This window comes from Cottoperca gobio, unplaced genomic scaffold, assembly GCF_900634415.1.
Source record: "Cottoperca gobio unplaced genomic scaffold, fCotGob3.1 fCotGob3_381arrow_ctg1, whole genome shotgun sequence".
NCBI classification, from domain to species: Eukaryota; Metazoa; Chordata; class Actinopteri; order Perciformes; family Bovichtidae; genus Cottoperca; species Cottoperca gobio.
In genome coordinates this window covers 129,983-142,784 of record NW_021166974.1, presented here as the reverse complement: position 1 = coordinate 142,784, position 12,802 = coordinate 129,983, and the positions used below count along the sequence as shown (strand labels likewise).

The 12,802-nt window shown below is 41.9% G+C and overlaps 1 protein-coding gene across 1 annotated transcript; it reads right to left on the bottom strand.

Annotated features, from left to right (window-relative positions):
- Positions 1-901: 901 nt before the first annotated feature.
- LOC115005856 (uncharacterized) lies at positions 902-12,438 on the bottom strand. The gene is made up of 7 exons (XM_029427828.1): positions 12,413-12,438; positions 10,480-11,183; positions 10,171-10,252; positions 8,785-8,986; positions 4,800-4,906; positions 4,424-4,596; positions 902-2,316 (listed from the first exon to the last, which is right to left on the bottom strand). Exons 1-7 carry the CDS (start codon positions 12,436-12,438, stop codon positions 2,120-2,122), a joined length of 1,491 nt encoding a protein of 496 aa, XP_029283688.1. The 3' UTR covers positions 902-2,119.
- Between the last annotated feature and the right edge of the window lie 364 nt (positions 12,439-12,802).

Below are 12,802 nucleotides of genomic sequence, written 5' to 3'. Positions count from 1 at the left end.
ATCAGGAGAGACTCGGAGTAGAGCCGCTGCTCCTTTACGTTGAAAGGAGCCAGTTGAGGTGGTTCGGGCATCTAGTAAGGAGCCACCTGGGCGCCTCCCTAGGGAGGTGTTCCAGACACGTCCAGCTGGGAGGAGACCCCGGGGAAGACCCAGGACTCGGTGGAGAGATTATATCTCCTCACTGGCCTGGGAACGCCTCAGGATCCCCCAGTCGGAGCTGGAGGATGTGGCCCGGAGAAGGGAAGATTGGGGTTCCTTACTGGAGCTGCTGCCCCCGCGACCCGATCCCGGATAAGCGGTAGACGACAAAACAAAATGAATAATGATGATAATAATAATAATAATAATAATAATAATGGATAATTATAATATCAATGATAATGTATTATGATAATACTACTACTAATAATACTATTACTGATAATGTATAATGATAATAATAGTAATAATAATGATAATAATAGTAATGATAATAATAATAATGTATAATAATATTAAGGATAATGTATAATAGCCATAATAATAATAATGTATAATAATAATAATGATGTTTAATGATAATAATAATGATAACGTATAATAGCAATAATAGTAATATAAATAATAAATGAATTAAGTAAACTGTTATTGATCGGTTTAGTTATATATAGTTAGTTGTTATTTTATTTTTGTGGATAACAGCAGCTGAGTTTGAAATGAAGAAATATTTATATATAATTATTATACCAGCAGTATATACATATAATACAAATTATTTTTGTAAGCAGATTTAAGTTGTCTTTGAATTAGTGTGTTATTAATATATTTAAAGTTAGCCTCGGAAGGATTTAACTTTAATAATAATAATAATAATAATAATAATAATAAATTGTATTTATAAAGCGCCTTTCAAAGCTAAAAGCAATCTCAGGGCGCTTTAATTTGTCAGAAAATATAAACAAACAAAAAATACATGAACATTACAGAAATACTGCAGAGGGTTAAAACTGTAAATGTTTATATGAGATGGCTTAGTACAAAATGTTACTGTGTTAAATTACATCCGTTTATACCATTTTATATTGACAGCGGGTCTGTAGAGAAACTAAAATCATTTTAAATTAGTCCGAATGCCTTAATAATTGTTGTCGGTAATACATATGTTATCATTTAGTAAGTGTCCGTCAGCTGCTATAATCAGTGTGTAGTGTTTGATAAAGTAAAAGTCATTAAACACATTAAAGCAGAGTGTGATAAAATCTTTCTATGATCTCAGCTTCACTTTTTACTATTTTCATCAGATTGAAACATTTTCTCATGTTTGGGACAAATACGTGCTGTTTCCATGGTTTCCTGCACAAACAATACAAATGCAGCAAAATGTTGGAGACAAACATTCTCACTCTATGGAGTGCATTTAGTTACAGAAAATAATTACATTTTTCAGTGGCGTTATGTGAACAAACATTTAAAGGGTTAAAATTGTGCATTGTCATTAGACCGACTTTTTTAAAGTGAGGCACAAAGATTAAAGTCGGCTGATGTGTCCTCCATGAGAACTGACCCAGCACAATCTTATTTAAATAAACAAAGTCCTGAAATTTGAAGAACATTTTAGAAAAGATTTAAAGGACTTCATGATAATCTGTAATACATATCAGATTAACAGCTGATTTATATTTCTGAATTGATCTACCTGCAGAACTGAAAGGTGTAACCTTCTTCTTCTGTGGTTGTCAGCTGTCTTTATTCACCAGGCTCTCTCTGTCTTTGCTTATATGTCTCTCGCATAGAGAGAAACTCTTCTTCTGTGGTTATCAGCTGTCTTTATCCACAAGTGTTTCTTCTTCTGTGGTAGTCAGCTGTCTTTATTCACCAGGGTTTCTTCTTCTCTGGTTATCTACTCTCTTTATGTAAAACATATATTTTGCAGCAGTACATTACTTAGCTTCAGTGCTCCTGTTTGTTTCTCCTATCGGGGACATTCTCACAGTCGTCTACTGTAGGTAATACACTGATTATGTATAAGTACTTCATACAGCTCCACTTGCAATATTCCAAATATACCGCTAAATTTAGTTTGGACCAGATGATCAGGTGGTGGTTTGTTTATGAAGTTACGCTCAGTCAGTAGTTGCGGTCACCGTGGAGGCGACCGGCGGTATTTGAGCACCCGGACAGTGGTGGACGTGTTCTGAGTCAGCAGTTGGGTCACCTGGTCCAAACTGAGACAGGCCACCTTCTCCCCGTTCACTTCCAGGATCTCATCACCAACCGCTAGCAGGCCGGCGTACAACTTCTCCGTGCTGATGTCCACCATGTCCTCCACATACACACCTGCAGTAGACATGTTATTATGCTGTTAATATACCGCTAACACAGTACTACGACACAGTACTGATACTGTTAATATACCGCTAACACAGTACTACGACACAGTATTAACACTGTTAATATACCGCTAACACAGTACTACGACACAGTATTAACACTGTTGATATACCGCTAACACAGTACTACGACACAGTATTAATACTGTTGATATACCGCTAACACAGTACTACGACACAGTATTAATACTGTTGATATACCGCTAACACAGTACTACGACACAGTATTAATACTGTTGATATACCGCTAACACAGTACTACGACACAGTATTAATACTGTTGATATACCGCTAACACAGTACTACGACACAGTATTAATACTGTTGATATACCGCTAACACAGTACTACGACACAGTATTAATACTGTTGATATACCGCTAACACAGTACTACGACACAGTATTAATACTGTTGATATACCGCTAACACAGTACTACGACACAGTATTAATACTGTTGATATACCGCTAACACAGTACTACGACACAGTATTAATACTGTTGATATACCGCTAACACAGTACTACGACACAGTATTAATACTGTTGATATACCGCTAACACAGTACTACGACACAGTATTAATACTGTTGATATACCGCTAACACAGTACTACGACACAGTACTAATACTGTTGATATACCGCTAACACAGTACTACGACACAGTACTAATACTGTTGATATACCGCTAACACAGTACTACGACACAGTACTAATACTGTTGATATACCGCTAACACAGTACTACGACACAGTACTAATACTGTTGATATACCGCTAACACAGTACTACGACACAGTATTAATACTGTTAATATACCGCTAACACAGTACTACGACACAGTATTAATACTGTTAATATACCGCTAACACAATACTACGACACAGTGTCAGGAATCTGGATGTGACAATGGACAACCAACTGTCTATCAGTGCCAACATCGCTGCAACAACCTCCTCCTGCAGACACACTCTGTAAAACGTCCCCTCCTGCAGACACACAGAAGGCGACGCAGGTTCTTGTTCAGGCTCTTGTCATCTCACGTCTTGACTACTGCAGCTTCCTCCTCGCTGGATTGCCTACATGAGCCATCTGACCTCTACAGCTCACCCAGAATGCAGCAGCCCGACTGGTCTTCAAACTACCCAAGTTCTCCCACAATGCACCTCTCCTCCGCTCCCTTCACTGGCTACCAGTGGCGGCCCGAATCTGCTTCAAGACTCTGGTGCTGGTCCACCGTGCTGTGAATGGATCAGCCCCTTTCTACATCCAGGCCATGATCAAACCATACACCCCAGCATGTTCACTTTGCTCTGCATCGGCTCGCTGCTCCCTCACTACGAGTGGGACCCAGAGACCCTCAAACAAAACCGCCTGTTTGATATCTTGGCTTCAAAATGGTGGAACGACCTCCCCATTGACAGCAGACAGTCTTCACATCTTCTGCAGACTGAAAACTCTCCTGTTTCGACTGCACCTCTTTGTATGTTGCACTCATACTGGTTTGGCTTATTTGTAGCTAATAGTTGAATTCGTAATCTGTTGTTTCTGTATGTTGCACTTTTGTTTGGCTTATTTGAATCTGATGTACCTGTAAGATTCTTGCTGTTCTGAGTTGTATCCTCATGATTCTTTTCATTTAGTGTCGCTTTGGACAAAAGCGTCAGGTAAATGAACTGTAATGTAATGTACTGTGTTAGCAGTATATCAACAGTATTAATATTTGTAGTATTTGCAGTAGTATTAACGGTAGAATATGCAGTATTTGCAGTAGTATTCGTAGTATTTGCAGTACTATCAACGGTAGTATATGCATTATTGGCAGTAGTATTAACGATAGTATATGCGGTATTGGCAGTGATATTCATAGTATTTGCAGTAATACTAATGATAGTATATGCAGTACTTGCAGTAGTATTAATGCTAGTGTATGCAGTATTTGCAGTAGTATTTGTAGAATTTGCAGTAGTATTAACAGTAGTATTCATAGTACTTGCAGTAGTTTTAAGGGTAGTACATGCAGTATTTGCAGTAGTATTTGTATTATTTGCTGTACCAGAGTCCGGCCGTTCTCTCCCTCTGCTGACGGTGAATCCGAACATTCGGCTCTCTGGTCGGTTCACCTCCAACAGAAACGTTCCGTCAGGAAAAACATGAAAAACTCGACCGACAGAGCGGACCGAAGAGGGACAACCGACGTCCTCAAGACTGAGACACCTCTGAGCAAACCTGAGAGAAAGACAGACAGGCAGGGAAAGAGACAGGGGAAGACATAGGGAGAGACAGGGAGGGAGAGAGACAGACAGGGAGACAGACAGGAAGAGAAACAGGGAAAGAGACAGACAGACAGATAGGAAGAGAGACTCATAATACACTCATGTCAGGGTTTAGGACTCATTCCAGTCTAAGAAGTAATGAAACAGGAGATTTACTGCTCAGCAGCTGGTCTGTAGTCAGCAGAACGATCCTTCTTCTTCTTGTGCTCCGAAACAAAACTCTGAACTGATGACGACTTCCTTAACTGCAAGAAGGGCGACCCCTGCTGGACAGACAGGAAACAGTCAAGAAGAAGAAGAAGAAGAAGAAGAAGAAGAAGAAGAAGAAGAAGCCCTGCTGGACAGACTGTAGGTGCGTTTCCATCCATGCATTTTCTAATGACATAGAAGCTCTGGATGGCATTAACTTGGCCTCCAGCACCACTGTAAGGAATCTTGGAGTCATCTTTGATCAGGATCTGTCTTTTAACTCCCACATAAAACAAATCTCAAGGACTGCCTTCTTTCATCTACGTTAAGATCCTTGAGAAAGCAGTTGCAAAACAGCCGTGTGATTTTTTACATAATAATAGTTTATTTGAGGTTTTTCAATCTGGATTTAGAGTTCATCATAGCACAGAGACAGCACTGGTGAAAGTTACCAATGACCTTCTATTGGCATCAGACAAAGGACTTGTCTCTGTTCTTGTCTTGTTAGACCTCAGTGCTGCTTTCCACACTGTTGATCAGGACATTCTACTACAGAGACTGGAACATTGTGTTGGCATAAAAGGAACCGCACTAAGCTGGTTCAAGTCCTATTTATCTGAGCAATCTCAATTTGTACTTGTTAACGATAAATCCTCCACGACAGCCAAAGTCAGTCTTGGAGTCCCACAAGGTTCTGTACTTGGACCGATTCTATTCACCTTATATATGCTTCCTTTGGGCAATATTATAAGGAACCACTCTATAAACTTTCATTGTTATGCGGATGATATCCAATTATATCCATCAATTAAACCAGACAAAACCAATAAATTGGCTAAACTTCAAGCATGCCTTTAAGACATAAAAACTTGGATGTCTTGCAACTTTTTGATGTTAAACACAGACAAAACTGAAGTTATTATACTTAGACATAGAAGCTCTGGATGGCATTAACTTGGCCTCCAGCACCACTGTAATGAATCTTGGCATCATCTTTGATCAGGATCTATCGTTTAACTCCCACATAAAACAAATCTCAAGGACTGCCTTCTTTCATCTACGTAACATTGCAAAAATAAGACACATCCTGTCTCAAAATGATGCAGAAAAACTAGTCCATGCATTTGTTACTTCAAGGCTGGATTACTGCAACTCATTGTTATCAGGTTGTCCCAAAAAGTCTCTTAAGACTCTTCAGTTGATCCAAAATGCAGCGGCACGTGTATTGACAAGAACAAGGAAACGGGATCATATTACTCCTGTATTAGCTGCTCTGCACTGGCTCCCGGTAAAATACAGAATAGAATTCAAAATCCTTCTCCTGACTTACAAATCAATTAATAGTCAGGCTCCAGCATATCTTAAAGATCTCATAATACCTTAAAACCAACTAGAGCAGGGGTCGGGAACCCATGGCTCTTTCGATGACGCGATATGGCTCGCAGACAATTTTGAGCTGACATTTTTTAACATGATTAACAAGTAATAAATAATTATATTGTGTCATTTAAAGTAAAACATTTAGCAGCAGATTTTGTTTTAGTTCTCCCCTCTCCTTTCCTCCGCTCCGTCTCTGACTGTAACTGTGTGTGCACGTGTGTGAGTGTGTGTGTATGTGTGTTTGTGTGCGTGTATATGTGTGTGTGTGTGTGTGTGTAGGTGGCGGAGCTCTGCCAAACTGCGCAAAGCAAGCAGTAGACCAGGGTGTCAAACTCAATCACAGAGAGGGCCAAAAGGAAGGCATCGTTTCGGGGGTGAAGCTTGGAAACTGCAGCGCCCACAGAGTCACACTTTGTCTTGAGTGTGTCGTTACACTGGAGGTCAATCAGCTCCATTTGGATGTTCACATGTGCTGTTTCCACGTCAACTGCAAACGGATTGCTGTTCATGCACAGTCGGGAACACAGCGGTGGAGATGGTTTGTCAGTATTTGGAAACACGTAGTGACCAAAGTTTCCTTCTGCATCAGAGTCTCCCACAGGCAGCTCGGCTTGGAACGCTGTCACTGCATCATACATGTCTGTGATCACACGGCCCTGAAGCTGCAGGTTTAACAGTGAGATGCTTCGTTATGTCGCACAAACAGGCCAGCTCACACCGTCCCAGAGATCTGTGCTGTGTTTCCCTTTGCTTCTAAAAACGGACGCACCTCGAAAAATGTATTCAGCACTTTCCCTCGACTGAGCCATCGCACCGCCATGTTCAGAATGTATCTCCTCAGGAACAGACTTACATTGACTCTTATAAAGTTTCCTGTCTGTGTTACGGTGCTTGTTACATGTTTTATCTCCAGAGCTTTACAACACAGCGCTTCCTGGTGTATGATGCAGTGATACACCGTCAGCTCACCTGCACAGTTCTCCCGCTGCATCTTCTCCCGCATCCTGCACTAATCCGCTCTTTTCATCACATCGCAGGCTCCATCTGTCGTCAGTCCCGTCAGTTTTTTCCGGGACAGTTTCATTTCTCACACATTTAGATACTTCCTCAAATATGTATTTTCCCGTGGTTGTGCCATGCATTGATTTAATTACCAAAACTGGCGGGCAAGTTATGATAGACATGTGATATTTTCTCGCGGGCCAGATATAATTGTGGCCCTGAGTTTGACACCCGTGCAGACACAGAAACGTGCACACAAATTAGATAAATAACATAAGCGTTTAGTTTATTTAATAAAAGAGCACCTGTGACAATGTGACAAGTGAGTTGTGAAAATAAAAAAATTCAGGGGGGGACGCGGGATTCCGTTGGGGGGAGGGCACAGACAGTGGTAGGGGAAACACTGATAGCGCTTTTAGTACTCGGAGACGTGATATACTTAAAACTCAATTTTATTAAATATATGGCTCTCAAGGAAATACATTTAAAAATATTTGGCTTTTATGGCTCTCCCAGCCAAAAAGGTTCCCGACCCCTGAATTAGAGCATTGCGCTCCCAGACTGCAGGGTTACTTGTAGTTCCTAGAGTCTCTAAGAGTACAATGAGAGCCAGAGCCTTCAGCTATCAAGCTCCTCTCCAGTGGAACCAGCTTCCAGTTTGTATTCGGGAGGCAGACACCCTCTCCACATTTTAGAGCAGGCTAAAGACTTTCCTTTTTGATAAAGCTTATAGTTAGGGCTGGCTCAGACCTAAATATTAAGCAGGCTCCCAAGATTTATTAAAAACAATCACTGCTTGCTCTGCATGGGAATAAACCTCGTCTGTGCTCAATGTGTTACCAGGAGCCTGTCAGTCCTGTGGGGAAATGGGGGCAGCACCCATGCTACAGTGTAAAGACCCTCCATGCCGTGCAGCTTTCCGTCGCCCACCGGACCATTGCACGCAGCTGTAGTCCTGCTGCGAGTCCAGCCTGGACAGCTGAGACAATCAGACCCGAGGCTGCAGCGGCAGAGCGGGTCGTCCTACCCCCACTTGTTAATTGCAGATGGATAAAAATTAATTAAATGCTAAAATGGGTCGCCAAATATAGCCCACTTGGGCGGCCGTTAATAGACCAAGGCGAAGTGTTGCATAATTAAACATTGTTCTGTTATCGTGGCCACGTGAGGACCATGATCGTGGCCGACCAATATCTTGCAAAACAGCATTTTGTATAAGTGTTTGGGAAATTATCCTTATTTATATAATTTTTCCCTCCAGCAGCAGGATTGTGTCCGATTATTCTGATAATAAAAAATGATCAGTGTTGCTTATATTTGATATCAAACCGACTTTAAAGTACAGATATTGTGTTATATTTATTCTAAATTATAGTTAGATAATTAAAATATATGAAGAAAGAAAAGGGAAAATGTTTTATTATATTTTACTTTTCATGCAGACAGACTTGGTGCCTTTCCCAGAGATAAAAATGATGGGCAGAATGCAGGTGTATGGTGTGGGGGGGAGGCCTTTGGATTGAAAAACATACGCAGAAGTTAAAAACTCATCAACTGATGATCTTCTCACCACAATGAGGGACTGAACAGACGCTGTTTTCTTCAGCAGGCCGGAAGACTTCCTGGTTCCTAAGGGGGCGGGGGGGTCAGATGCGGAGGGGCGGGGTCGTGAGCTGAGGCGGTCCAGGCTGCCGGTTCGAGTCCTGCTCAGTCTGACACTGGAGAACAGACGGCGCAAAGAAAGACGAGAGGGTTCGTCTCTGCTGATGAGGCTGAAGGAAACATAAGACAAATTATCTGAAAACACTAAGTTTAAAACTTCATCCTTCATCTTTGTTAGTGCCGACACTTCTTCAGAGTATGAGATAGCAGCCTGGTGTCCTTGAAATCACATTCCCGTACAACAAAACTGCGTCGTCAATGACGTTTCAAGGGAAACATTTTTGTCCCGGATTATGTTTGTTTTTGACAAATCACAAATACATTTCGAATCAAAGACCACGTTGGGAGAAGGTCGGATTAATGTGGATCAAACAAACACAGGACTTTCACCCCAGAGGCCGCTGTTCGAGTGACATAACGCAACAAATGTACTTATTTGTACCTAGTGTTGTGTTGTGTTTTGTCTCAATTTAAGACGTCAACCACGTGTTTAAAACTGCGACCATAATCCAGGAGAAAATACATTTCCCTTGAAATGTAGTTAAGAATGAAGTTTAATTGTATGGGAATGTAATTTTGAGGGAGACAGAGTTTGCCTTTAGATATGCTTGATCCAGATTAAACACAGTTTTATTTCATTTCATTGAACCTGGAAAAATGTGAGTATCACCCTTGGCACAGGAACAATTTTACCAAAATAGTCACACCTGGTGACGATTCTGCTTGTAGCGTGCAGAAAAATCACAAACTGACTTGGTGAGTGGGCGTATGTTGTCACTTCGGTCGTATACCGCATAAGCTTTGGAGCTGTTGTTTTTCACTGTAGGTGTGGGACGCTGTCGCCACTTTACTCTCTTGGTCTTTTGCTGTAACAACGTAAATTTCCCCGTCATGGGACTAATAAAGGATTTCTGATTCTGATTCTGATATGCTCCTGGAGTTTTTATTACATTCAGGGCAGGAATTAATTTAAAGGTTTGTCTCGTTTTCTCTTCTTTTGTTCTGATGTGGCATTTTGTCCACTCTTAAGCTGGACTGCTTGCCTGGCTCCATCCTTACATCCTTATCCGTATATTTTATTTCATTGCCATTAAATAAATTTAAAGTCAACTGAACAGAATAATTAATGTAAAAAGGCTCTGTGCAATAAGCTAAAGCCAGTAGTAATGACTTATTATTTTTTATATATTGTTTTTTTGTATTTGTATACGAGTTCTTTGAGTATTCCCTAAAAATATGTGATGTGTTTAGTGATGAATCAGGACTTCGAGCAGTGGGCGTCATTCAGACTCACCGTTCACGAAGTGCACAGTCGTCACTGTAAACCTCTGTTCTCATTGGCTGTCTGCCTTTGGTGGGCGGGGCTGGGCTCTCAGCTGTACATCAATCAGAGGACGACATGTTAGTGTGTTTACGGATACAAATACTGCAAATGTTTCTTTTTCAGCTCTAGTTTTCTATGGGAAGAAGAACTGCAGGTGTGAATCTAGCAGGAAGCAGCAGTGAAACACTATGAAGTGAGATATATTTGTTTTAGCACAGTATATTTAGCATTAAGTCAGAAGTATCCCTGGTTGGGAATCACTGCTGTAAATATTCTCACCTGTCAATCTCTTTATCCTAACATCGAGACCTCCCTCCTCCACAGAAGGGATCCTCTCCTTCAGCTCTGCCCAGGATCGGAGCTCTCTGTGGGCCTCAGCGGCAGCTGTCCCCATCCTCGCTGATGTCACAGCAGGAGGGGCCGAGGAGGAGGTGGGCCTGGTCAGCTGGTCGGGGGCGTAGGGGTTTATTGGCAGGTGTGTGGTGGGTGTGGCCTTAAAGATTGTCTCCAGGTTTCCATTAAGCTCCAACTGATTGGTCCTTCTCTTCACCTGGTGGTTAGTCACGCCTCCTTCCCCCCTGGTCTCCCCAGGTGTAACAGAGCCAATGTACGTCTCTCTGATTGGCTCAGTCAGCAGGTGAAGGTGGGGCCTGTGCAGACTTCGCCCCCGGTCTTTAGGTACAGGTAGATGGAGGTTCAGACTAACTCCACCTCCTCTGTCAACAACAGGTCCCGCCCTGCCGTTGACGCACAGGTTCAGGTCTGGCTTACAGACGAGGACAGCTGTCCCTCGCTGCCCGGCCCTTCTTCTCTGCCGCTGACGTTCCAGGTAACGAGACTCTGCGTCCGTCTCTGTTTCATCCTCGAATCGCAGACGACGAGTTGGAGCTGGTCCGCTGCTGAACGAGTCACTCAGGTGTCCTGATGAAGAGGCCACGCCCTCCGAGCTCAACTGGACGACAGGAAGCAGCCTGACCCCCGACCTGCCGACACATTATAGCCATTATACCACGTTGTTAGAGCCACCATTACAGCACAGTCCTACAGTACAGTGTTACAGCACATTGTTATAGTACAGTGTTACAGTACAGCAGGGGTATTCAACTAAAATTCTAAGAGGTCCAGTTAGAGAAAGTTTCCGCGAGCAAAAGGTCCGGAGCATCATAATGTCTAACTTGCGTTATGAATTAGTGTGAGATATATTGAAGCAGCCTGGTAGCTGTATCAACGTCTGCACGTAATCAACGGCTGACTATCAAATCTAATAAAGAAAGTAACATTTAAAAACATTTAGACAATATTTATTGTCACTTAACTATACAGATATATATAATACTGTAGATATGTATAGTGTTCTTCTCGGGCTGCATTTAAAAATAAAATTGAGTAAATAAATAAAATAGCTTTTGAAAAATTGTGCATCTTAAAATAAAGTGCTTAATTTTAGAAATATAAAATAAAGTTGAGTTTTCCTTTTTCTTTAACCGTTTCACATCTTGATTTAAGTCTCAACACATTTTAACAATTGAACAGTTTAACCCAGGCTAACACATCCTGGGTTGCACTGTTCTCTGTGGCTGATGATGCTGACAGGCTATTTGCTTTATTCTGTCACAAATCAAAATCACATTGGGCTCTGAGTGCTTATTTTCTGAGCCCTCAGTTCTGACTTGAGTGGGTTTGTTTGGTCAATAACGTTGTGCTTTGTCTCATAGTGGCGTTTCACATCACCACTGTTAATGAGCACCACGGTCTCTGAGCATATGAGACGCTGGTGTTGTGCTCCAGTGGGAAAGATGGACATGAATGAGTCTGGGTTGAAAGCTCTGTTGACTTCTCTCTTCTTGGGGAGCGCCATGAGTAGTTATTGTTCTCTCCCTGTCTGCCGCTCACTCGTCTCTTCGTCTGTTTCTCTCCCTTTCTCCGTCTTCTCTCTCTGTATCGCTAACTCGTCTTTCCGTCTGTCACGCGCCTCTCATCTGTCTGTATTCAGAGTCGCGATGTTTGCCTGTTGGAATGCACAGATTTGATTGGCTGCGTAGGATCACGTGGGATGGCTTAACTCGCATGTAATTGGTCTGTGTTTCCTGAACCGCTAAACCAGTGCTGTAAAAACAAGAAAAGCTGCGCAGGTTAAAATAGAACATCCGTTAATAATTTATTGATTATAGGTTGGCGTCCGGACTCGGAACGCGGTCCGCCTGTTAGTGACCTATGCAGCACAGTGTCACAACACATTGTTACAGCGCAGTGTCACAACACATTGTTACAGTACAGCGTTAGAGCAGTGTTACAGCACATTGTTACAGTACAGTGTTACAACACAGTATTAGAGCAGTGTTACAGCACATTGTTACAGCACATTGTTACAACACACAGTGTTACAACACACAGTGTTACAACACACAGTGTTACAGCACAGTGTTACAACACAGTGTTACAACACAGTGTTACAGCACAGTGTTACAGCAGTTACAGCACAGTGTTACAGCACAGTGTTACAGTACAGTGTTACAACACAGTGTTACAACATATTGTTAGAGTACAGTGTTACAACACAGTGTTACAGCACAGTGTTACAGTACAGTTTTACAGTACAGTG